This window comes from Chiloscyllium plagiosum, unplaced genomic scaffold, assembly GCF_037043375.1.
Source record: "Chiloscyllium plagiosum isolate Xiang-an unplaced genomic scaffold, Cpla_swu_hap1 HiC_scaffold_23, whole genome shotgun sequence".
Lineage (NCBI taxonomy): Eukaryota > Metazoa > Chordata > Chondrichthyes > Orectolobiformes > Hemiscylliidae > Chiloscyllium > Chiloscyllium plagiosum.
In genome coordinates this window covers 42,237,628-42,263,911 of record NW_028270161.1, presented here as the reverse complement: position 1 = coordinate 42,263,911, position 26,284 = coordinate 42,237,628, and the positions used below count along the sequence as shown (strand labels likewise).

Here is a 26,284-nt window from a genome sequence, read left to right as displayed (position 1 = left end):
GGATATGGGCCAAATGCTGGCAAATGTGATTAGATTAGGTTAGGATATCTGGTTAGTATGGAAGACTTGGACTAAAATGTCTGTTTCCATGCTGTACATCTTGATGACACTATGACTCGACTAAGTGCTGGAGAGTTTAGATCGAAGTTACACAGTATTGTCATTATAGAACGATCCTTTCATTTTAGGAACCAATCTAGTGAATCTTCGTAATCCAATTTGTAGTGTAAGCTCATTCTTCCTTTGAAATAGAGACCAAAACAGCACGCCGTATTCCAAATGTGGTTTCACCAGTGCCCTGTACAACTGTAGCAGGACTTCCTTATTCTTGGATACCAATCTTGTCATGATAAAGATCAACATGTCATTTGCCTTCCAAATTACTTGCCATATTTGCCTACTTTCTGTATTCATTGGTTGTATTTTTAGAACAGAGGCTGGAGAAGTTCACCATTGCTCTAGCTCCACTGCTTCATAATAGGAACATAAATTAAAAATGCAGATACCAAAGTGACTGATTAAATACTTTGCCGATATTAGGTTATAAACAAAAAGACCTATCAACTGAGTTTCTTAATAAGCACAATCATGGTTTATTAAAAAACAAAACTTATTCAATAAAGACACAGTCAGTAACTTAAAAGTATAAATGCTTACTCCCGTAAATACAAAACAGTCACAAACACACACTCAGATAGTCTTCAGGAAAACAGGGAAAAGAAAATAGATTTGTCTGCAGAGACTGGGATTTGAAACAAAAAACACTTTGATTGATGGGTTATTCTTGAAGGCAAAAACATAAAACTTATAATGTTCCAGAGTCTGTTGCCCTGATGTTCTGACTTATGTAGTCAAATTATTAATCATTCAAAGATGTCTCTGAATTCTTGCAGACATTGCTTGCACAGGCAATAGAGATTTGAGATGTTCTTTCAATTACTCTTTCAAAAGTTTGCACCCTGAACTGATATAGAGGGTTTACTTTTCAGAAGTAGGAGAGATCAGCTAAACAATGTGTTCATAGGAAGCTTTCCCTCAACCCAACTTGTTCTTAGCAGGCTTCCTCCTGAACTAGATGAAACAAAAACATTTTCGTACCAGTCACTGTTCAAAAATAACCCCAGCAGGATCTACAGCAAAGCAACAGTTATGATTGGTGTATGATTTCTAGAAAGCCTTGATTAGAAAAAATATCCTCAGTGTCCGCCCTAAACTTTTAATTACCTCTTTTTAAGAAACCATTCCAGGTATGTACACAAATCAGAAAAAAAACATTTTTCCACAACCATTCAAAACGCAAGTCCTCCAAATAATATTAATTATAAAGCATCTTCCTAAAAGTAGGCACTGAGGTTTCAGGGAACATCAACATTTAGAAGTTAAAATATCTTACGCTGTGCTGATCAATTAATATATAGTATGTGAAGTGAAAAATCTACCTTGATGAGCACAATAGCTTTGGGAAGACCACTGTAATCAAACACCTCATTAAGTTGAAGTGCACAAGAACATAACTCTGTGAGGAGTACAGAAGCACTTTCTAATTTTTAATAACTTAAAATGATTCAGCTCACTCAGCAAATAGCATATCATTTCCATTGGATTATACACAAGTCTTAAAATGTACGGTCAAAGTTTATGTTCAGTATGAGAAATGGAGGTGAATCTTTTCCCTTTGTTCACAGGTAACTTTGAAGACATTAACAAATACTATCAGAATTCCAAAACCTCACAACAGAAAGTGAATGATTCAGAACTGGTGCTGAACAACTCAAATATGACAAGAGAAAAGGCAGCTGCCTTGTTAAACAAAACAATGTTGATCAATAGAGATGAAATCCATGCATTAAACAACAAGACTAAACTACTGGAGTTGAGTATCCTAAAGGTGAGTTCTACTTCTGTTACAAAAAACATTTCCAGGAAAGATGCACTGGTCCATAATTTAAGGGTACAGAAGAGATTTATTAGAATATTGCCAGAGATATAAAACTTCTGTTATGTGGTAAGACTGGAGGAGCTGGGGCTCTACTCCTTAGTACAGAGATGCTTAGGAGAAGATTTTACAGAAGTGTTCAAATTCTTGAATAATAGAATAAATATCAAATTGGATAGAAAATGTTATCATGTTGTGATCACTCTTCCGCAAAATCCAATAGAATGAGATTAGCAATTGACCCTGTCTCATTAAACAATAATCAATTGTAACACACCAAATCTTTGGTTGATTCCTTGACATGTTGTTCCAGTCTTCCATTTATACATCATGGACTAAATTATACATGATGTGCAAAAAGAAGAAATTAATTTGTACAAATACTTTTGTTCTGTTCTTCTTTAAATGTTGAAATCTAAGATCGATCTTTGACATTATTTAGTCTTCACTAATGGCATTTGCTAATGGCAATGAAATAATGATATAATTGAAATCAAGTATGTTCCCCCTGTATCAAGTATATCAATGAGACATGGGACAGTATCTTCCCTTCCAAATCAGGAAGCAAGAGTTTGGTCATTTCCTGATGTTATGGTTTAAATTCATTCATCTAAAATTTGATCTTCCAGAATTGGAGGTAGATTAGAGGCATGATCACAGCCCACCTATGAGAAGTCTGAGGCAGGAACAGTGACAGCTAGATATCAAAGATAACCGGCTGGAAAACAAATGAGACATCAATGCAGTTCTCCGAACCCATGGCCTTTCCAACCCTCCTCAAATCTCTGATGCCTACTCCATGCAGCCTCAATAACATTCTTTCTATATGTTCCCATATCAATCTTCTGCTCATGCACCTAGGAGTGCCACGGTGGCACAGTGGTTAGCACTGCTGCCTCACAGCGCCAGAGACCTGGGTTCAATTCCCGCCTCAGGCGACTGACTGTGTGGAGTTTGCACGTTCTCCCCGGGTCTGCGTGGGTTTCCTCTGGGTGCTCCGGTTTCCTCCCACAGTCCAAAGATGTGCAGGTCAGGTGAATTGGCCATGCTAAATTGCCCGTAGTGTTAGGTAAGGGGTAAATGTAGGGGTATGGGTGGGTTGCGCTTCAGCAGGGTGGTGTGGACTTGTTGGGCCGAAGGGCCTGTTTCCACACTGTAAGTAATCTAATCTAATCTAAAACCTATTGCCCCTCCATGCCACTCACCTTGTACACAGAACTCATGTGTCATATTATAATATTGGAATTTTTTTTCTTTGAAATGCTTTGAAAAGTAAGAAAAATGCTGTTTAAGCTCCTAATGAAAAATTTACATCTTCTAGAAGCTCATAAAACTGTCAATCAAACACTCTGCTTTGAAAAACGATTTTATGTCAAGTACTCAAAAATTTGTAAAATAAACAGCTTTTCAGAAAACACTTAACCTGTTTTATCAAACAAATGAATGTAATTACAGTTTTCAAAATAAAACATATCATAAAATATACTGTCGAGCAAAGCACATAATCTCTTCCACTGCTCTGTGAGCAACTTCTGTTGACTTGCATCTATTAGTGAGGATTGTCATAGAATATTGAATTAAACAGCAAGCTTGACACCAGTCTCCATGAGTATCAGGTCATGATCTACCATGTTTGCCACACCAGGGTGTCTGTCAGGAATCAACAGTTAAGATACAAATTATTGCCTCATGAGTCTTCTTTTTGGACGTCCTGGGTTCACTCAGCATCAGAAATGGAAAATTAGGTCCATGGTCTTAAAATATTCATTTTAAAATGTCAAATTGAATGAACGATAATTAGCCATAGTGCATGAGGGATAGAATTGATGGAAGGTGTCATAAGCAATGCTATCAAGCAGCATTTGCTTAGCCATTATACATTGACTTTGGATTTCACCAGACTCACTCAACCCCTGACCTCATTACAGCTTTAGTTCAAACTTGGAGAAAAGACCAGAATTCCAGCGGTAAAGTGACAGCCTTGGACATTTACACAACATTTGACCAAATGTGCCATCAAGGTGCCCTAACAAAATTGAAATCATAGAGACACAGAAATACAGGGTTAGGCCATTCAGCTCTTCATGCCTGCAGTACCATTCAATATGGTCCTCTAATTCTTTTTGCATGCCAATTTATACCTTCAAAATCTAAAACATTATTTTTCTTTCCTGAATATATACAGTAACTAATATAATTTATTGTATCCGTTGCTCCCGATGCGGTCTCCTCTACATTGGGGAGACTGGACACCTCCTAGCAGAGCGCTTTAGGGAACATCTCCGAGACACCCGCTCCAATCAACCGAACCACCCCGTGGCCCAACATTTCAACTCCCCCTCCCACTCTGCTGAGGACATGGAGATCCTGGGCTTCCTTCACCGCCACTCCCTCACCACCAGACGCCTGGAGGAAGAACGCCTCATCTTCCGCCTCGGAACACTTCAACCCCAGGGCATCAATGTGGACTTCAACAGCTTCCTCATTTCCCCTTCCCCCACCTCATCCTAGTTTCAAACTTCCAGCTCCACACTGTCCCCTTGACCTGTCCGGACTTGTCCGACCTGCCTAGCTCCTTTTCCACCTATCCACTCCACCCTCTCCTCCCTGACCTATCACTTTCATCTCCTCCCCCACTCACCTATTGTACTCTATGCTACTTTCTCCCCACCCCCACCCTCCTCTAGCTTATCTCTCCACGCTTCAGGCTCTCTGCCTTTATTCCTGATGAAGGGCTTTTGCCCGAAACGTCGATTTTGCTGCTCGTCGGATGCTGCCTGAACTGCTGTGCTCTTCCAGCACCACTGATCCAGACTCTGGTTTCCAGCATCTGCAGTCATTGTTTTTACCTATATACAGTAACATGGCTGCCAGAGCCTCTACGTTCAAGAACTCCACAAGTTCACTACCTTTGTGTGACAAATTCCTTTCCTTATCTCAGTCTTAATGGTCTATCACGTGTCCTGAGACTATGTCCCCTGGTTCTAGACTTGTCAACCAAGGAAAACATCCTTCCTGCATCTCGTCTAGGCACACCTAGATTCGAATTTGTGTTTCATCCTGATCCCCTTGTATCCTTCTAAACCCTAGTGAATACAGACCCAATTGAAGCAATCCCTCCTCATCCAACAATCCTGTCATTTCTGGTATCAGTCTAGTGAACTTCTCCTGCACTTCCTCTGTGGCAAGCACATCATTTCTTAGATAGGGAAATTAAAACTGTATGCAATATTCTGGGTGTGGCCTCACCAAGTCCCTGTATAACTGCAGTAAGATAGCCCTACTTCTAAACTGAAATCCTCTTGCAATGAGAGCCAATATACCATGTGCCTTCCTAATTGCTTGCTGCACCTGCCTGTCTACTTTCCTGACTGGAATAGAAGGACTGCCAGATCCCTTTGTAGATCCACACTTTCCAAAGCATCACCAAATAAATAATACTCTTTTCTGTTTTTTCACACCAAAGTGTATAACCTCATAGGAATGGTGTACTGCATCGGCCACATATTTGTTCAGTTTTCCTAAATTACCATAAAGCTTCTTCACATTCTCTTCACAAATGGTAATTTGGTGTCATCAGAAAACTTGGAAATGTTGCATTTGATTCTTTTGGGCAGGTCATTTATATATTATTAATAGCATGAGTCCAAATAATGATCTTTGTGGTACCCCAATTGCCTGCCACTTGGAAAAGGATCCATTTATTCTCAATCTCTCTTTCCTGTCTGTTAATCAATTCTCGATCCACAGTCGCTAACCTCTAATGAAGGACCTTATCAAAAGCCTTTGAAAAATCCAAGTGCAACACATCTACTGGTTCTCCCTTATCTATTCCACTGTTTGCATCCTCAAAAAACTCCAGTAGATTTGATAAACCTGGTTCATCTTTCATAAACCCATGATGGCTTTAGTCCAGGCCTGATAATGCTTTCAATGTTATGTCAATGCATCTTTTATAATAGATTCAAGCATTTTCCCCAGTACTGATGTTAAGCTAATTTTTGTGTAAATTTTTCTGTTTGTGCTTTCTGTCCCTTTTGAAATAGTAGGATTACTTTTACTAACCTCCAATCTATCAGAACCACTTTAGAGTCTGTAGAACTTTTGAAGATAATCACCAATGTATCCAGGACTTCCAGTGCCATTTACTTTACTACTCTGAGAGGTAGATTATCTGACCCTGGTGATTTGTCAGCCTTTCATTCCATTAATTTCTTTAGTATAATTTCTTTTCCATAATACTAATTTCCTTCAATTCTGCCCTCTCATTAGACTCTTGGTTTCCTAACATTTCTGGGAGATTAAATGTGCCCTGTTTGTGAACCAAAACATGCATTCAAGCCTTCTGCTATTTCTTTGTCACCTATTATATTTTCCTCTATTTTTGAGTGTAAATGACATATATTTATTTTTATTAATCTTTTTCTCTTCACATTTGTAGAAGCCCATATGGTCAGCTTCATGTTCCCTGCAATTTTACACTCATACTTTGTTTCCCCCTCTTGATCAAGCTTTTTGTCCTCTTCAGCTGAATTCTAAAATCCTCCCAATTATCAGGCTTGCTATTTTTTCTTGAAATTTGACATCGTCCACTCTGTGAATCTAATATTACTCTAACTTATTTTGGAAGCCATGTTTGGTCCACTCTCTATCTTTGAGGAAAAAGTGAGGACTGCAGATGCTGGAGATCAGAGCTGAAAATGATTTCTGACTATGAGTTCTATCTGTACTCAAATGAGTTCTGCCACAACTCATTTGAATACAGATAATTTTGGATACACACATGGATGATAGTAAAATGAAGGGTGTGTGGGTCAATTTAAACTTAGAATAGATTAAAAGCTTAGCACAACATCGAGGGCTAAAGGGTATGTACTGTGCTCTACTATTCTATGTTCTATGTTCTAAAATTGAAGATGTGGGTTTCTACACACTTGTTCTGAATAATGATCACTAGACCCAAAACATTACATTAACTCTGCTTTCTCTCCACAGATGCCGCCAGACCTGCTGAGTTGTTTCCAGCAATTGCTGTTTTTGTTTCTTCACACTTGTTTCAGTTAGTTATTTTTTGCAGCTTTTGATTAAAAAAATGTTAATTTTGTTTCAAACTGGCTTTTGTTTCTTTCACATTGATTTCATAAAGGTTAGCTCAAACTATGATCTAGTGATCACTGCAGCCATTTTAACTTAGTTTTACTCCTTTGGCAATCATTTAGGTCCATGAACTTTCCAGGTATTAAAATCAGACAATGAAAAAAGAATTGACAGTGCATATTTTCTCATGACTATGGTACAGTTTTGTGAATGGTGCCTTGAAACATATATTCTACTTTTGCACTCTCTCTGAGAACATTGCAGAGCATCTGTGAACATATCCAATCCTTGTTTCTTTTTAGGACTGAGCTCTATTTGGAAATGTTGCTTGGTACTTGCAAAGAGGAATTTCCTCATATCGGTTTTGAAATTATCTCAAACTACTGAGTGGTGTCCCTGTTTATCATTCCCTTTTTTTTTTGCATTATTCTTACTGGAGTTTTGCCATTCACTTTAATCTTACATACCTCTACAACAATTTCTAATTTGACGTCCTTTTATTTCTCCAACACTTTTCTCATAAATCAGGCCTTTTTTTAACAAGGAATTAACCTTGTCTCTCTTCTCTGCCCTTCAGTCCTTCAATGTCTCTTTTCCTTAACTTTAGCAACCTGATCCATAAACATTTGTGGGCGGCACGGTGGCACAGTGGTTAGCACTGCTGCCTCACAGCGCCGGAGACCCGGGTTCAATTCCCGCCTCAGGCGACTGACTGTGTGGAGTTTGCACGTTCTCCCCGTGTCTGCGTGGGTTTCCTCCGGGTGCTCCGGTTTCCTCCCACAATCCAAAGATGTGCAGGTCAGGTGAATTGGCCGTGCTAAATTGCCCGTAGTGTTAGGTAAGGGGTAAATGTAGGGGTATGGGTGGGTTGCGCTTCGGCGGGTCGGTGTGGACTTGTTGGGCCGAAGGGCCTGTTTCCACACTGTAATGTAATCTAAAAATCTAATTATCCCAGTTTAAGTATTAATAGGGCAATATTCAAAGATAACCTGGATTCAGCAATTTTGGCAAGGTAGTCGATATGCTCAAAATAGCAGAAACCCTTTCTTTGCAGTGATAAATTGTGAATTTGATAATATCAAATATTATCACTGCTGAAGTAACATGGAAAGGTAATTCTTTTTAAAATTACACTATTATCCAATTTTGAGTAGTTGTCAATGCACCAATGTGTTTGTTGTTTATCTTATGCTTCGTGACTCCTTTTCCAGGTGCCAAAATAATGCATACAAGACACATTAGCCTTATCATTCTTGTTTTTCTCTAACTCTTAATGTTCAGAGTGATCAAGCCTGCACTATTTCAAGATAATGTGTAAAATACAGATTGAGAAAAGAGTTTTAAATACTACTTTTAGACTGCACAAAAAAAAGTGTAGACATTTTCTGTAGAAGTGGAGAGGATTGACTGTGATAGTATTGATGACATTTTGAGATTCTACCTTATTGGACATAATCCATATGTTATGACACCTTCTCAGAAATAACAAGAATGAATATTTGTGACACTATGTTTCAAGACACCAACTTCATTTCCATTTTCATTTACCATATGATACACCATGTTTTAAACTTTCTCTCATTAATTTTGTAGATTTGTGGAGGACAAGGGAATATATCTTGTAATGAAAGTCAATGTGATGAAGCTCTATGCCATGACAGGTTTGGAAATCAAAGATGCAATGCCTCAAACTGTACTGGAATTCTGACCCTGGCAAATTCTGCATACACACGAAATAATGAAACAATAAACCAGATGAATGATCTCTTAGAAAAATTGCAGAATGCAATAAGCACGGTAAATGCTTTAAAATTTCAGGTTTTTATAAAGAACTGCCTGACATTCAAGGGGAGGTGATGGTGTAGTGGTTATGTCACTGCATTAGTAGTTCACAACTGCAGACTAAAATTCTGCAGTTCTGAGTTCAAATCCCATCATGTTAAAATTTAAGTTCAGTATAAATCTGGCCAGTCTAATGTTAACCATGGAATGCAATATTTGACTGCTATTAAAAACCCATCTGGTTCACTCATGTCCTTTAGGAAAGCAAATGTACCATCCTGATATAAGTGTGACTCATAAGATGCAGCAACATGGCTGATACTCTAGTTATAAATGCTGGCCAAGCCAGCAATGCCAGCATCCCATGAATTAATTTAAAAATAAATAGTTTCCATTTCTGTAAGCATAAAGACTTTAAATGTTTGTACTCATAATGAGCCTTTCGTTTTCTCTAGATTGACTCTCTCAGAAACATGACACAGGAAACTAAGGATAAGGCAAATAAATTATCTGATAAGGTAGCTACGTCTAAAGATGAACTTGAAAAGGAAAAGCAAGAAACCAAAGCCATCATTGATAAAGTGAAAGAGTTTCTCTCAGGTACTTCATCCTTTTTCTTCCTTGTTGCAGTCTTTGCCTTTTCTTGACAATAAAAACTCAATTGTTATCACAAGCAGGGAATACCTGTGGAACTGTACCCAGTAGTCAAAGGAGGGAGATAAGAGAAAATGACAGGAGAAAGGATGACAAGGAGAACCAACAAGCTGAAATTGATGAGTAGAAAAGAATAATTGCAGAGATAATCAAATGTTATAGAGAAGAATTTGGTTCCAGCTGCAGCATTAAAAATGTCAAACTAAGGAAGACAAATTTTCTGCAATGAGTAAATGGTACACCTCTTCATTTGGCTGAGGAATGTTTGACTTGTTCTGCAGATTAAGTGGAGCAAGTAGGCTCTGTAATTTGTAAAAAATTGAAAGGAAAGGGTTTATGGGCTAATTGGTACTTTATTCATCTATGTTTCAATGTATTCAATGGAAGCGTGGAACATGTTACACCATGCTCTTGAGGATACATTTTGTGAGTTTGCAAAATTGCTTTGTCTAGTAATTGGCAAGTCTGCTCTGTCATAATTGGTATTTCAGTCATTATATCATGGTATATCAGCCCAGCTTTATTCACTGCAGAAAATAAAAGCTTGTGTGAATTACACCAAAGTGGACCCTCTGCCAAAGTGGCCATTGACTACAAATAGTGACAGTGCAGTTTAAAGTCATAATTCTGCTTCAAATTGTTTAAGAAATGTGTCCTCCATATTTCTTTTGCAAAGCAACTTGTATTTTTACACTTCCTCTTCCTATTCAAGCTGACGGTGTTTCTCCTGAAGATCTTGAAAAAATTGCAAATCATGTTCTTTCCATCAAGTTACCCATCAGTCGGGAAGAACTGGTGAACAAAAGCAAACAAATTCAGAACATTATTTCTGAAATTAAAGACCTTGAGAAAGAATTGGAAAGAATGAACCGGTGGTCTGAAGAAGCAAAGACACTTTTGATACGTGCAATGAAAACAGTGTATGTAGAGTTTTTTTTAAACTCATTTGTTTAGTTGTTATTCTGCATTCATCAACTGACAGTTTATAGCCACTTCACTTTTTATTTAGAATATTCCTCTGCTCCAAACTGTGTACATATTCCCATAGTTGTTGAAACAGTGATATCCCAGCCTTAGCTAGAGAAGAATCGGGAGGAAAGGAGCTGTATGTTTCCCTTGTTATCTCATTCAGCCCATCCTCTGCTCCACCCTTCAATGTGATCATGGCTGATTTAAACATTCTCAACCCCACTCTCCTGACTTTTCCACATAACTCCTCATTGTCCTACTGCTTAAAATCTATCTCAGCCTTGAAAATACTTATTGACCCAGCCTCGCGAGCCCTTTGCAGTAAAGAATTCTACAGATAAAAATCTTCACCCGTGAATCAGAAAGCGAGAGAAATTACATGAGGGCCTGTCTGGGATTTGAACTCAGCATCTCCCACATACGACATACACCAAAGCAAAAATCATACTCGAAGACCAACAAGACAACTACCAAGTTTTTATGCAAAATTCTTTGTGAATGTGGTGCACAGAAAACAGAAAATATGACTTTTCAAATGGTATTTTGTTTTCCTGTTACTCATTTAGATAGATGAGTCATTCATGGAAAACTGTTACGTCTTCAAAGAGCCAGTATTGCTCAAAGATGTCAACAACAAGTTAAATAATTTGCAATATAAGATAGCTCTAAGGAATAGGCCTTAAGACAATAAGATAAAGGAGTAGAATTAGAGACCCAGAATTCACCTAGAATTAGTCCTTTAAGGCTGTTTACATGTGATTTCAAAGCCCCACCTGAGAAATTCCCAACTACAAGCCAAATGTGTGACAAGGACTCAGTCACACCATGTAAATTGAGCAAATTCGATGAAAATTGAAATGAGCAGCTCACAAATGTTCAAGTAAGTTGTTATGGAGAAACAGATATCTTTTTAAAAGAGATTTGAACTTTCACATATTAGCTGAAAGAATACTGTCAAGATTTTAAGATTTAAAATTTTTGTGAAACAAATGACAAAAGAATTACTATTGACTAAACATTGTTTTCATGCAGTTAGCAACTTACACTTGAAACTACAGAAATAAACAGTTTATTTTAAATTCACATACTTCACACTCCCCAGTTCCTTTAATAAATAATTCCTAGTTGTCCCCAGCCTCAATATGTCAGCTGATTGCTTCTTATTTTCCGAGTTGGGCAACCTACAGTCCTAGAACTGACGTTTGCCATGAAAATTATATTAAAGTTTCCTTCCTTTAGCTAAGTAGATGTTCCAGTTTTCTCTAAATCCTCATGAACTTGTCCTTTATCTGAGCGCAAATGCCTATCCATGCTCTGAATGGTGAACAAGAGTTGTTTTGTCTCTGCCTCAGATGTAGGTCTGGCTGCTTCGATGTTCTGCTCTGTCTGTCTCTCAGAAGGTTGCAAACGACACTTGAAAAAACTCTTGTTTGTCTGTGATAGCCATGGATTTATAAGGAAGGCTGTAAACTGAACTCAACAATGACTTCCTCCTTCCTGTTCCCCACTGCAAAAGAAAACACAGTGGCTTTGTATTTATAAGAATGCAAATTAATTATCATTGCTCCCAACTCCCTTTCATCATAGAAACAAATCGAGAGCTTATAGCACTGCTGTTTATAACTCAATACCTTTAACACTTCTCTGCAACTTTAGGAGGCACACAGTCCATTGTAGACTCCTAAACATCTGTCATTGTCACAAAGTATAAATCCCTTGCATCTTCCTCTCAGTGAAACAACTGGATCCCTCCTTTGACCTCCTACCATCAAACTACTCAGACTTACTGTCTGACTGACTGTAAGACAGGTCACATACCCCTCTGTTCAATCACAAAATGTACTAATCCAGTAGACCAATAGATACAATACAAAAATATAATAATCTTATAAACATCATAAATATAACAGTGTCCTAAAGGCACACTACCCAATTAATATGGTTTCTTTACATTGATCTCATAATGATTCAATTTAACAAATATATGCAACTGTCTTAGCCTCTTGTTCCCTGAGCAGTCACTAGCATGATTCCACCAATAAACAAGATTCTGCACAACATGGTTTTAACATTAGTTATCAGATATGAATTTACTTGCATATTAAAGGGTCATCATTCATCAGCTTTCAATCATACATCAATATTGTGGTCAATTTGATATGTGAATTAGAGTCATAGAGTCATAGAGATGTACAGCATGGAAACAGACCCTTCGGTCCAACTTGTCCATGTCAACCAGATATCCCAACCCAATCTAGTCCCACCTGCCAGCGCATGGCCCATATCCCTCCAAACCCTTCCTCTTCATATACTCAACCAGATGCCTTTTACATGTTGCAATTGTACTAGCCCCCACCACTTCCTCTGGCAGCTCATTCCATATACATACCACCCTCTGCGTGAAAAGTTGCCCCTTAGGTCTCTTTTATGTCTTTCCCTTTTCACTCTAAACTATGCCCTCAAGTTCTGCACTCCCCCACCCCAAGAAAAAGACCTTGTCTATTTACCCTATCCACACCTTCATGATTTTATAAACCTCTGCAGGGTCACCCCCCTCTGCCTCCGCTCCAGGGAAAACAGCTCTAGCCTATTCAACCTCTCCCTATTAGCTGAAATCCTCCAACCCTGGCAACATCCTTGTAAATCTTCAGAAAAGATTTACATCTTTTCGATAGGAAGGAGAGCAGAAATGCATGAAATATTCCAACAGTGGCCTAAACCAATGTCCTGTAGAGCCACAACATGACCTCCCAACTCCTGTACTCAATACTCTAACCAATAAAGGAAAGCATAACAAATGCCTTTTTCACTATCCTATCTACCTGCAAAACCACTTTCAGGGAGCTATGAACCTGCACTCTAAGGTCTGTTTGTTCAGCAACACTCCCTAGGACCTTACCATTAAGTATATAAGTCCTGCTAAGATTTGCCTTCCCAAAATGCAGACCTCACATTTATCTAAATTAAACTCCATCTACCACTTCTCAGCCCATTGGCCCATCTGATCAAAATCCCATTGTAATCTGTGGTAACCTTCTTCGCTGTCCACTACACCTCCGATTTTGATGTCATCTGCAAACTTACTAACTGTATCTCTTATGCTCACATCCACATCATTTATATAAATGATGAAAAGTAATGGACCCAGCACCGATCCTTGTGGTACTCCACTGTTCACAGGCTTCCAGCCTGAAAAACAATCCTCCACCACCACCTTCTGTCTTCTACCTTTGAGCCAGTTCTGTATCCAAATGGCTAGTTCTCCCTGTATTCCATGACATCTAACCTTGCTAACCAAATTCCCATGGGGGACCTTTTCAAATGCCTGACTGAAGTCCATATAGATCACATCTACCACTCTGCCCTCATCAATCCTCTTTGTTACTTCTTCAAAAAACTCAATCAAGTTTGTGTACTTAGGAAAGTGACTGAAGAGATCCCAAATCCAGAGGAACTGCAGGAGGATCTGGACAAAATTAAAGAAGCGCAAATAAATGTCACAGATGCAATAATAGGAATCCGTGTTAATCTAAATAATTCCGATACTGCAATTTCACAGGTAAGGAGGATGGACTTCAATTCAATTAATAAATAACAAAAGTATAGATTTTAAAATGATGTTTGATTTCCTTATCATCATATATGTTATTGGACTAGTATTCCAAAGGCACAGGCTAATGTACCAGTGCTAATACAAAGGTTCATGGCAGATGATAGAATTTAAGTTCAGTTAATAATATCTGACCACAAAACCATTACTGAATTTGGTTTAGTAATATCCTATCGGGAAAGAAATCTGGTATTCTTACCTGGTCTACTCTGTATGAGCGGGGAGAAAGTGAGGTCTGCAGATGCTGGAGATCAGAGCTGAAAATGTGTTGCTGGAACAGCGCAGCAGGTCAGGCAGCATCCAGGGAACAGGAGAATCGACATTTCGGGTATAAGCCTTCCTGAAGAAGGGCTTATGCCCGAAACGTCGATTCTCCTGTTCCCTGGATCTGCCTGACCTGCTGCGCTGTTCCAGCAACACATTTTCTACTCTGTATGAGCTCCAGATCAACACACTATGCTCTGAAATGGTATAAGAAGCATTGAGTTCAAAGGCAATTAGAGAAGGGAAATAAATGTTGAGTTTGGCATTGACACTCATCCCAGAGACAAAACTAAATGTCAGGTAGGCATTAACATGCCTTGATCCCATTGCTTAATATTAAACGCTGCAGCAATTTTCAATCAAAATTTATCGTTTGGAAGGATGATGACAGATGTTAGCACATGCCACTTGATTAAGATTCCGATAAAAATCTGTAAACCTCTTAGAAAGGAGCATAAACTGAATCACTTTTTTTATACATTCCTGTTTCTATTAAAATATAGGGCAGAATTTTCTTTCCCTGATGACAATGGTCATAGACAAGCACCTAACTTTGCACTGCACATCAGTGTATTGGTACCATCCTGCCTTCAAGCCAGCCTGGAAGAGACCTGGTGCAGGGACAGAACAGCTACTCACTCACAAGCACCAATTGTCAGAGGATGAATGTCAGCTTGTTGGCCCTCAGTAATAGTTGGAGCATGAAAGCTGTCTGGAGGTAGCTTTTTGGGAGCAGATTAGGGCACAGAAAAATCAACGGTCAGCAGGAGAGGATGCCCTGAGGACCTGATGCTTTTCTGGTTGTAAAGATGGTCTAGCAATTGTGACCATATGCTTTTGCTTCAGTTCTGCCGAATTTGCTAAGCGAATGGGTGAGCTTTCTTTTTGTCCCCTACCTGTAAGAGCAGGCTTCTGTCCATCAGCGTTGGACTTGATTTCTCAGCTTTGAGAAGCAGCCTGCAAGGCTTAGTTTGTACGGGTGTGTGCTAATTGGACAATTTCGGCAAAAATCACTATGGGGTCCCTACTCTTGATATATCACAGGGTCAAATTCCCAGTTTGGTCCTGAGGTCAGTTCCTGGTCCAAAACTAAAAGTCCTGCCCATACAGTCTTGTTTCTAATTTGCTTTCCCTTTTTGAAAGACTCATTTTACATTAGCTTTACACAATGCTGTCATAGCAACAATATATTAGATTCATTTTCTCTGGTGGCAGATAACTGCTTGTTTAATAACTGCAAAGGAAATGGGAAAGGTTGTCAAGGGAGCACTTTGGCCGTAAAGAAGTTAAACAGCGTTCTGTAGTTAATAATTTTTCATGTTTCTGAAAGAACTGAGTGGATTAACATAGACCTTTGAGGGATTATTTCTCAAGTCACTGAGTGCAATAATATTATAACACATTCTTTTTCAATGCATTTATAGTGTGGTTATATATAATTATTTCAATTGCCGCACAACAATTCAGTTTTTGATTTTGATTTTTGTTTATATATATCATTGCTTAGGCTTTAGACATTTTGAGCATATAGGTTACATTGGTAATGAAGTAAGGAAGATTTGCAGTTATATAATGTCCTTCAAAACCACCACACATCCCAATACACCTTACAGTCAACAAAACACTTGCAAACTGCAGGCACTGGTGTAATGTGGGAATTGTGGCAGCCAAATTGAACACAAATGCCTATAAACAGCAAAGTGAGAATGATCACTAACCTGTTTTTGTGGTGTGAACTGCAGATAAAGATCAGTGTATTAATTCCTGTAGAGATTTATAATTAAGAAAATATAACATTTCCCAGTGAGCAAAACAAAGGAATCACATATCATTATCTCATATTTTGAATATTTTTACATTAACAAAGTTAAATTGATATTGACAAAATACTGTTGGTAGAAAAACTATTAACACAACCAAAAACCCTCATGTCATAGTTATACACATTATCAGCAGATGTGTAGCCTTGAATTTAAAGTTTGTTATGATCCCAGCTGACGCTGTTACTGTACAAGTCAGATCTCAGACTGAAATCCAGCTTGATACATCTGATTTTGTTTTTCTTTTCGAATTTATCAAAGTGGTCTCTCACTGAATGATAAGCACGCAATCCTGCATATTTGGCTTTAACAATAAAATAGAAGAAAATATAAAATTGAATAGAATAAACCAAGCTATTTACATATAACACAGTTTAAAAATTTTAAAACACACAGTAAAATACAATATTCCATCTGTCCCAATAACATCCCTTTACAATATTCAAACACCAGAGAGTTCTCTTCTCCATGAGATCTATTGGTTTGACTTAACTGTTGCTTTCAATCCTTAGACTTAAGTGTTTGATAACCTTTCCCTTTAATATTCACATAACTGAACCTAAACTTCAAATAACCCCTTTAGAACTCTAAACATACACTTAGGTTCTGGAACTTCAAACTTTAAAAACATTTTAGTGAGGGACCCATTTCTAACTTATCTGAACTAACTCCTTGCTCCAGGAGAACTGTGTCATACATCCACATCCAGTCAGGATGTGTATAAATTGAAGCCAATATGTTTCCAAGCTGTGGGTATTTCCCCTAGGCAAAAAACAAATCCTGACTTTTTCAACTGAAAGCAGCCTAATGTTCTTCAATATTTACTCGGTTCATTCATAAAATTTTCCCAATGCAAAACAATTCTCATTAACACTCCATGTATTATCTCTAGCATACTAGTTTTTGTTTAAGAGTCTCCAGAAATACTGACAAGATCATTATTAAATCCCTTTACACACAAAATGTAAAACCCACACCCCACAAAACCCAAACTCTAAAAATAGATTATGCTAAAATATATATAAATCGCACAAAACTACATCACAAGTCGCAAATGTCTACCAGTAATTTAACAGTGGGTCAGTGTAGACTATATGGCCTGAATGGCCTGCTTCCACAGTGTAAGGAATCTCTGTATCTAGCTTCCGTTCTCGGTGCCATGCCAGTGTGAATCTTTCTGTGTCCTTCTAAACAAAGTCATCTTCATTCAATCTTCTGAGCATGTCTGAATGGGTTTTCAGCAGCATAGCACCTACTGGTGATTTGTTCATCTCAAACTCACCACAAAAAAGCTTTATTCCTATGAGCCGAGTTCTGGCCTCACTAGCATTCCACTTCATGATTTGGAAGCAATCATTCCTTCTGTCTGGAACAGTTGCACCTACTTTCAGACTTACAGCCTTGAAGAATCTCCGAGTCTGCATACAGCAAGAATGGCTGCCTTCTCCTTTCTGTTTTGCTGTGAAAGCTCACAACTGATTTTCAGTTGGGCTTGACATAGATCCCCAGCCACACAGCTGTGTCATTGAGCAGAGTTTGGTATAAGTTCAGGTTAAATGGATCTAAGCTAAGTGGCAAAGCTTGGACCAAGTCACAATCCCTATCTCTTGGTAGGTTTATTCAGAGGAGGCAACTTACAGATCTCTACCTCCTATCTAAATATCTCAATGTTCCATATGAGCTGTTTACATTCTCTTTGAGACCAATTGAAATAAATTAGTCCAAACTAAATCTAATGAAGTGAATTAAATCATAGCAGCCCTTCAAAGGGACATAATAACAAAAAAATCAAATGGTTCCAAGAAACTTAACAAATTTAGATTAAAACTTGGATTCTGGCAACATGATGCATTCCAGAGTCAATAGGTGTGAAGCTGGGAGGCCACAGCAGGTCAGACAGCATCCAAGGAGCAGGAAAGTCAATGTTTCAGACCACGAGTTTCAGCCTAAACATTGATTTGCCTGCTCTTCGGATACTGTCTGACATGTTGTGCTTTTCCAGCTTCACATCTATTGACTCCTGCATCCAGCATCTGCAGGCCTCACTGCCTCCATGATGCAGTCCAGTCCTCACTGTTCCCTATTTTGTACTTATGTGATATCAGCCCTTAATCAAATACTGCCCATCAATTATAATCTTTACCAATATAGTCAACAAACCACAAAAAAATTCACACCATCCCTCATCCAAGAATGTTCTGTTTCAACTAAATTAAGACAATGGTCAAAGTCTAGGGATCATAATTTTGTCTTAAGATTGTTTACATTCACCTGGAAGAACAGATGGGGTCTCAGTTTCACTTCCAAAAAAAGCTCCTCTAATAGTCCAACCTTCTCTCAGTACTGCATTGGATTCTCATTCTTGTTTTTTGCAATCAACCCTTAGAACGAGAAACAACTCTACAAACTACTAACTCAGACACAAGAGAGCTATCAACTGATCAATTACTGCTTCTCTCTTTAATTTCTTCCAGAACTCCATGATATATACTAGCCAGCCCAACGTTCTTTCCAACTTGAATCCCACCATGATATCCCCTGTCTATAGTCAACTTACTCAAAAGTGCATCTTCTTCTCTTACACACTTGTTTCCACACTTATTTAATACTCTTCTTTGAAAATTGAAGCAAAATGCTCATTTAGTATATGTCCTTATTTCATTCTGCAAATGATTTACTTTTCCATATATAATGCGTTTCACCCTATTTTAAAACATTCTATTACTTTTTTACGTTTAGAAATCTTTCTCATTTAACTTTTATCTTACCTGCCAACATTTTGTTATACACCTTCTTAGCATTTCAAATCACTTTGTTCCTCTTCTCAGTTCTCCATATATTACTTTTTCTTGTGTTACCAGGCTAGTGTTGTAATACACCTCTTTAAATGAGGTTTTAATTTGAAGGTCTTGCAAGATTAAAACTTAGATCAATAAAAAATCACTGATTTGCAATTTTTGTCTACTTATAATATTGATATTTTCATATATTAATCGCCTCATGACAGATTAAAAAGAAAACTGAGTCAATTTTTGAGACTCTAATGCAGTTAATGAACAATGTAACAAAGCTGCAAAATGAAGCTGAAGAAGTGAAAAACAAGACGGATAACAACAAGATAATGGCACAAAAGGCAAAGGAGAAAGCGAACCGAGCAAAAGCTCACGCAGAGGAAGCTGAGCAAGTAATTATTTTAATGTTATCTCTGACAAGTTATAATGCAATGAATGAGTCCTAAAGGGAGCTGGTGAAGCACCTAGCATTGACACATTTAGGAATAAGCTAGAAAAACATGTAAGGAAAAGTGAATAGTTAGATACATTGATAAGATTAGGTGAAATGGAACAGAGGATGATGTGTAGAGCATTAAAAGTGACTTGGATCAATGGCCTACTTTTCACTTAAAGCACAGATTGTACTTCCCATATCTAGCAATCTCTAATGTGATGACCTCTGTAGTTTGTCACCTGTGTTGGTCCAGCATCCACAATATGGCCAGTTTAAGAAGGCCCTCTGTTTCATTCTCAGCAGTACAATTTTGAAATTCTTGTCAGAGGTTCAAAACTTAGTTATCAGCAAAGTTTATTGCTGGAGATAAATCAATTTTACAACTTGGTATCCTGGTTAGATCCCCTCCTTCTTGTCACTCACAGAATTCCACCAGAAGGTGCTGGTATTCTGAAGTGCATCTTTGAAGTTGTCTTCCTTCAGCACTGTCACAACGTCCTCTTTGAGAATGTCAGAGCTGAGGCTAAGTTAGCCAGAGGGAGCAGGCACTCAGGCGACATGCTGGATGAGGGGATGGCCTGTGGTACTGTATTGCACTTGGGGTTTTCTGTCATCTGTCAAATTCTCTGCTCCATCAAAGGCCTGAGGCGTCCAGACAATGGAGCTACGACCTTCAATATGTGATATTAAGTCATATTATGTGTAGAAGCTATATTTTTATTTAATGATGTTTATTAACTTGTGTGTAAGGAACATGTCCAACAATTAGCAAATCTTAATACAAAAAACCCAATAGTACAGCATGCCAGTATGGCAGGCAGTTTGGCTGAATGGTCAAGGATACTAGGTTTAAGTTTGTCTAGAGGTGTAGGTTTGAATTGCACCAGTATGACATTATTTCAGTGACTCTGTTTGATGAAGAAGTAACAGTTCTGATTTAACATTGTGTTTCAGTATCCTGTGGTTATCTTGTTCATCTGATGCATTCAGGTCCCCTGTTCAAATCTGGGCAAAACAAGCTTGAGGACTCTTATTCCCAGGATCTGGGTTCAGTCCTACTCTGGCAGAGCTGTGTATTAACACATCTGAAAAGGTTGATTCAAAATAAATACAGCAAGTTAGCATATTATCTTTTCACATCTGGATAGCGCATTTGGCCAATGCCAGCAATGAGGAGTGATGATAATTATCAGAAAAGAAACCAAAGTTGAACTCATATGGAGGAAAAAGCAATAATGATAAGTTATTACAAAGTAATAGTTAGACCAAAGTCAAATAGACCACCTTTGGGGGAAAGGCGTAAACATTTGAAACAAAGATATGTAGAAGAGTATAAATTAAGAACAGAACAATGAAATTGGTTTTAAATTGCTCTCGTAATGAGCATATTTAAGCTCAGTGGAGCCTGTTTAAGGTTCTATTGTCTTATACTTAAACCATTTTTCTCACTTAACTGTCTTTCACTTTTAATCTGCTACTTGTAAATGACCCGGTTTATTTGAGGGCTTGTTTATGTTTTGATTACTGAAGGAATTTCAAAAAATGAACGAGACTTACGTAAAATTAAGCAACATCAATGTTCAAAAGATTCCACCTGATGGAAAACAGAAAGCAGAACAACTGCAACAAGACGCTGCTGATTTAGCAAAAGACCTGGAAGAAAAACTACAAAGAATTACAGGTATACAATAATATAACACAGCACAGGAAAGGCCCTTCGGCCCACCAAGCCTGCACTAATTCCTGTTCCTTATTTAGACCCGCAACTTATTCTTCAAGTGTGGTTTCTATCCCTCTGTTCACCTCATGTTCTTGTGTCTATCAAGATACACTTTAAACATTGCTAACGTGCTTGTTTCCACCATCTCCAACGTCAGTGCATTCCAGACATCCACCACCTGCACATCTCTCATAAACTGTGCCCCTCTCACCTTAAACCTATGCCCTTTTGTAATTGACCTTTCCACCTTGGGAAAAAGCCTCTGACTACCCACCCTATCAATGGCCCTCATAATTTTGTGGACCTCTATCAGGTTGAGCCTCAGCCTCTGTCTTTCCAGTGAAAAGAATCCGAGTCTATGCAACCTCTCCTCACAACCAAAACCCTCCAGACCAGGCTACATCCTAGTAAACCTTCTCTGCATCCTCTCCAAAGCATCCACATCCTTCTGTAGTGTGGTGACCTGAACAACACGCAATATTGCAGATGTGGCCTAACTAAAGTTTTGTACAGTTGTTAACATAACTTGCCAACTTTTATATTTGATGCCCCAGCCAATGAAGGCAGGCAGAGATCTGTGGACCTATACGCCCAGATTCCTTTGTATGTCAATACCCTGAAGGGTTCTGCTATTTTGTTGTATAATTCATACCTGAATTTGATCTTCCAAAATGCATCACCTTGCATTTGTTTGGATTAAACTCCATCTGATATTTCCCTGCCCAGATCTGCAATCTGTCTATATCCCACTGTATCTTTTGACAATCCTCCTCACTATCTGCAACTTTGCCAATTTTGTTATCATCTGCAAACTTACTAATCAGACTACCTATATTTTCCTGCAGATCAATTATATATATTATAAGTAACATCCCTGCAGAACATTGCTAGTTACTGATCTCCATTCTGATAAGCACCTTACCACCATTATTCTCTATCTTCTATGACCAAGCCAGTTATGTATCCATCTAGCCAGCTCACCACGGATTCCATGAGACTGTACCTTCTGTACCAGCCTGCCATGCAGTATCTGGTCAAAAGCTTTACTAAAGTCCATATAGACAACATTCCGTCCCTCATCAATCATTCTTTTCACGTCCTCAAAACACTCTATCAAATTGGTCAGACATGACCTTCCTTGCACAAACCCATGCTGCCTATCACTAACAAGTCAATTCATTTCCAAATCTGAATAAATTCTATCTCTCAGTACTTTCTCCCAACAGCTTCCCCACCACTGACATCAGGCTCACCAGCCTGATTATGTCAGTTTCCCTTCCTAATCAAAGAAACCCACTGCAATCCGCAGTGAGTGAGTAGGATTGCAGAGGAAGGCATGGGTGACTAGTTACATGGGCTGAGGTGGGTGAGAGGTGTTGAGTACGTATCTTGTGTGCAACAGTGAGAGCTGCAGTTCCTGAGCCTTAATGAGAGGCAAGTGCAGTGGCAGAGTTAGTGACCCTGTGAGTGTATGATAATAGTGAAAAGATTATGGGCTCTTACCATTCTGGAGCATAGAAGATCACTGACTTTCTTCCTGAATGCCATGCATCCCACTTCACCTGAGGCACAGCCCTGAACTGTGTAGAGATTTGGATCCAGGCTGGCATGTTCCAGTGGCGTGCCAATGTGAGGTTGTCTCCCCCACCTCCACCCATATCATCCATGAAGATCTCCAGCTTGCTTTCTTTGAAGTGGCTATGTCCTCCTTATTGGCTGAGTGTGAGGGCCATTCTTGACTCTGACATAGTGTGCAGCTGGGTTTAAATAAGACACCAGCAGTGTAAACCGATTATCCAGACAAGATCGCTAAACTGTGTTTACCGGCATTCAATTATCTGAAAAAAGTACTCTCCGCCCGAGGCATTCGGATAATTGAGGTTCCTCTGTAGTTACAGCTGCCATCATGGAGTTTTTTTTATTAACTCGTGGGACATGGGTGTTACTGGCTGGGCCAGCATTTATTGCCCATTCCTAATTGCCCTTGAGAAGGTGGTGGTGAGTTACCTGTTGAACCATTGCAGTCCACAAAGCTGTGAGTTGACCCACAATGCCATTGAGGAGAGATCTTTAGGAATTTGATCTCGTGACAGTGAAGGAACAATAATAGATTTCCAAGTCAGGATGGTGAATGGGTTGGAGGGGAACTTGCAGGTAATGGTGTTCTCACATATCTGCTGCCCTTGTCCTTCCAATTAGAAGTGGATGTGCATTTGGAAGTTGCTGGCTAAGGATTTTGGGGAATATCCCAGTCTAAGAGCGGAATAAGACAGAATTTACATGTTTTAAACAGTAAGACAAGACATAGACCATTCAGCTCCACCATTCAATGAGATCATCTGATAATCTTCAATGCCATTTTCTTGCCTTTTCCCCATTACCCCCGATTCCTGTATTGATTAAGAATTTGTCTTTTTCAGCTTTGAATATTCTAATGATCCAGTCTCTACAGCTCTCTGCGGTAAAGACATCCAGATTCACTACCCTCTATGAAAATAAATGCATCTTCATTCATGTCTTAAATGAATAACCTCTTACTCTGAGATTATGACCTCTAGTCCTAGACTTTCTCTCAGTTGGAACTCTCCACATCTGCCCTGCCAAGCCCCTTAAAAATCGTATATGTTTTAATAAGGTGTCCTCTCATTTTTCTAAACTCCAGTGAGTACAGACCCAATCTATTCAACCACTCCACATATGACAATCCCTCCCAATCTAGCGAACCATCTCTGAACCACCTCCATTTCGAGAGTATCTTTCCTTAGATAAGGGCCAAAACTGTTAACAGTATTTTACATATGATCTGATCAGTGCCTTGTATAGTTTCAGCACGACTTCCCTATTTTAATATTCCACTCATTTTGAAATAAAGGGCAACATTCCATTTGCCTTCCCTATTACCCACTGAAAGTGGATTCTAGAATTTTGTCAGTCATGAACAAGGACTCCTAAATCCATGTGTTGCAGCTTTCCACAGTCTTTCTCCTTTTAAATAATATTCCACTCCTCCATATTCCATTTGCCAAGTTTTTTGCCCACTCGCTTAACCTGTCCATATCCCTCTGTAGACTCTTTGTCTCATTCTCACTGTTTGCCTTCACATCTATTTTTAATTTTTAGTTAATACTAAATGTCAGAAAAATTAAACTTATCATTCTTAATGGTTTTTCAAAACAATAGTGTAATGTGTGGAAATGTTTAACTAATCTTTACTGAGAGTTCACATGACAACATAATACAGATCCTTCTGCTATAATTGACAGTTGTGTTCCTCTGCAGCTTTGTGCTATAGGAAATCCCACTATGGAATATCGCTGTAGAAGATCGCTAATAGAAAATCGCTAGAAAGTTCGCCTTATCCAAACAACATCTACAATTCATCAATCGCGTTATAGCCAATTCACACTGATGAAACACGCATTATAGCAGAATGACCTGTATGTAAAATTAGGATTTTAATCAATCTCCTGCTCATGCACCTAGGAGTGGCACGGTGGCACAGTGGTTAGCACTGCTGCCTCTCAGCGCCCAGAGACCCGGGTTCAATTCCCGCCTCAGGCGACTGACTGTGTGGAGTTTGCACGTTCTCCCCATGTCTGCGTGGGTTTCCTCCGGGTGCTCCGGTTTCCTCCCACAGTCCAAAGATGTGCAGGTTAGGTGAATTGGCCATGCTAAATTGCCCGTAGTGTTAGGTAAGGGGTAAATGTAGGGGTATGGGTGGGTTGCGCTTCGGTGGGTCGGTGTGGACTTGTTGGGCTGAAGGGCCTGTTTCCACACTGTAAGTAATCTAATCTAAAAACATTGGCATTGCCAGCGCAGCCCACACCCACAAGATTTCTTTCTAAACAAATCATTCTCTCACCATGTTAAAGACGATCAAACTAGCAATAATGGGCAGCAGTATCCATGTACATTTGATTGATCCCAATAGTTCACTATGACTAGAAGTTATCTGTCACACATAAAGCTTGGACCAAAACAAACAAACTTTGAAAAGCATACCAAAATTATTTTCTCCCCAGTTTGACTGGGTCATTATGTTTAGAAGGTAGAACATGTGTTAAAACAGCTACTTACCTAAGAGCAAGGATTCCTAGGTCATGAATGGAGCTTAAACAGCAGTGGAGAATTAAAGTTGAATGTGGGAGATTGCCTTAGGGATGTATCTTAATGGCTGCAGAGGTGCTCATTTCTGTGAGCCCCGTTTTTCAATCTTCACTGGTGAAAGTTGCAAAAATATTCACTTTTTCTTCAGGGTGTGTCCAAGCTGCTGTTTGAAAAGATGTTGGTAATTTTCAACAGTATAATGCAAATCTATATTGCAGAGATGATTGAAGCTTTACTTAAAAGTTTATTAAACATTATTAATTTTCCAAAAGAAGAAGAATAGCAAACAAAATTGAATGCTTGGATTTCCAAAGACTTGGGATAGCCTCATATAATGCTACAGGCACCATATGAATATCTCTGAAGATTGAACCATCTCCAATCAGGGTGTGACACAGGAAATGCATCACTAATGTCAGCAGCAATTGGGGCCAAATAAAAACTGTTGACTGATAATCTAATCGCGAGAACAATACATTGTAACTAGTGATCTACCTTGCAATACTAAATGATCTAGTTCTCTGCACTTACAGCCTTGGAGAAGAAGTTACAAGATGGATATCAGAAAATAAAAGAGAAAGAAGATTACTTGTCTGACCTTGAACAAAATGTGACCAGCATTAAAGCATTTATTGACAGCAAGGTCTCTCACTATGTTGACTGTTTTCCATAGAAAATTTCAATCTTGTCCCTTAATATTATCACTTATCCTTATAACTTTTAAAATTAAAAGATTTTAAATCTTACATAATGTAAAGTGTATAATTCTTTTTCAAAATCCTAATATTGATGTGGAAATGTGATATCTTGTAGATTTTTTGAATGTTTTGCTTTTCACAGTCCAATCACTGGAGCAATATAGCACTAATATTTATACAAACTGAACTTACAGATGTTGTCTCCTTGAGTATTCATTCAGCATGTTGATTATTTGGAGGTGTACAGTTACAGGTTGCAATAAAAACAACAATTTTGAGCACCGTGCAAACAGTTAACATTCCATCTGGTTGCTAATAAACCATTTACAAAGGCACAAGAAGGAACGTATCCTCAATGCATTGGACTCCTAATCAATTGTGATGTCCATAAACTGACAT

At 38.6% G+C, this 26,284-nt stretch overlaps 1 protein-coding gene across 3 annotated transcripts in view; it reads left to right on the top strand.

The window, feature by feature from the left end:
• The window catches only part of LOC122561661 (laminin subunit beta-4), a 180,842-nt gene extending 154,558 nt beyond the window's left edge, over positions 1 to 26,284 (top strand). For all 3 annotated transcript variants that reach the window (XM_087999570.1, XM_087999569.1, XM_043713613.2), the window contains exons 28-35: positions 1,686 to 1,888; positions 8,627 to 8,830; positions 9,271 to 9,415; positions 10,182 to 10,389; positions 13,859 to 13,997; positions 19,140 to 19,316; positions 20,891 to 21,041; positions 25,721 to 26,284. In XM_087999570.1, the coding sequence (XP_087855696.1) occupies positions 1,686 to 1,888; positions 8,627 to 8,830; positions 9,271 to 9,415; positions 10,182 to 10,389; positions 13,859 to 13,997; positions 19,140 to 19,316; positions 20,891 to 21,041; positions 25,721 to 25,860 (1,367 nt within the window). In that variant the 3' untranslated portion in view covers positions 25,861 to 26,284. The remainder of the gene's footprint in view (positions 1 to 1,685; positions 1,889 to 8,626; positions 8,831 to 9,270; positions 9,416 to 10,181; positions 10,390 to 13,858; positions 13,998 to 19,139; positions 19,317 to 20,890; positions 21,042 to 25,720) is intronic.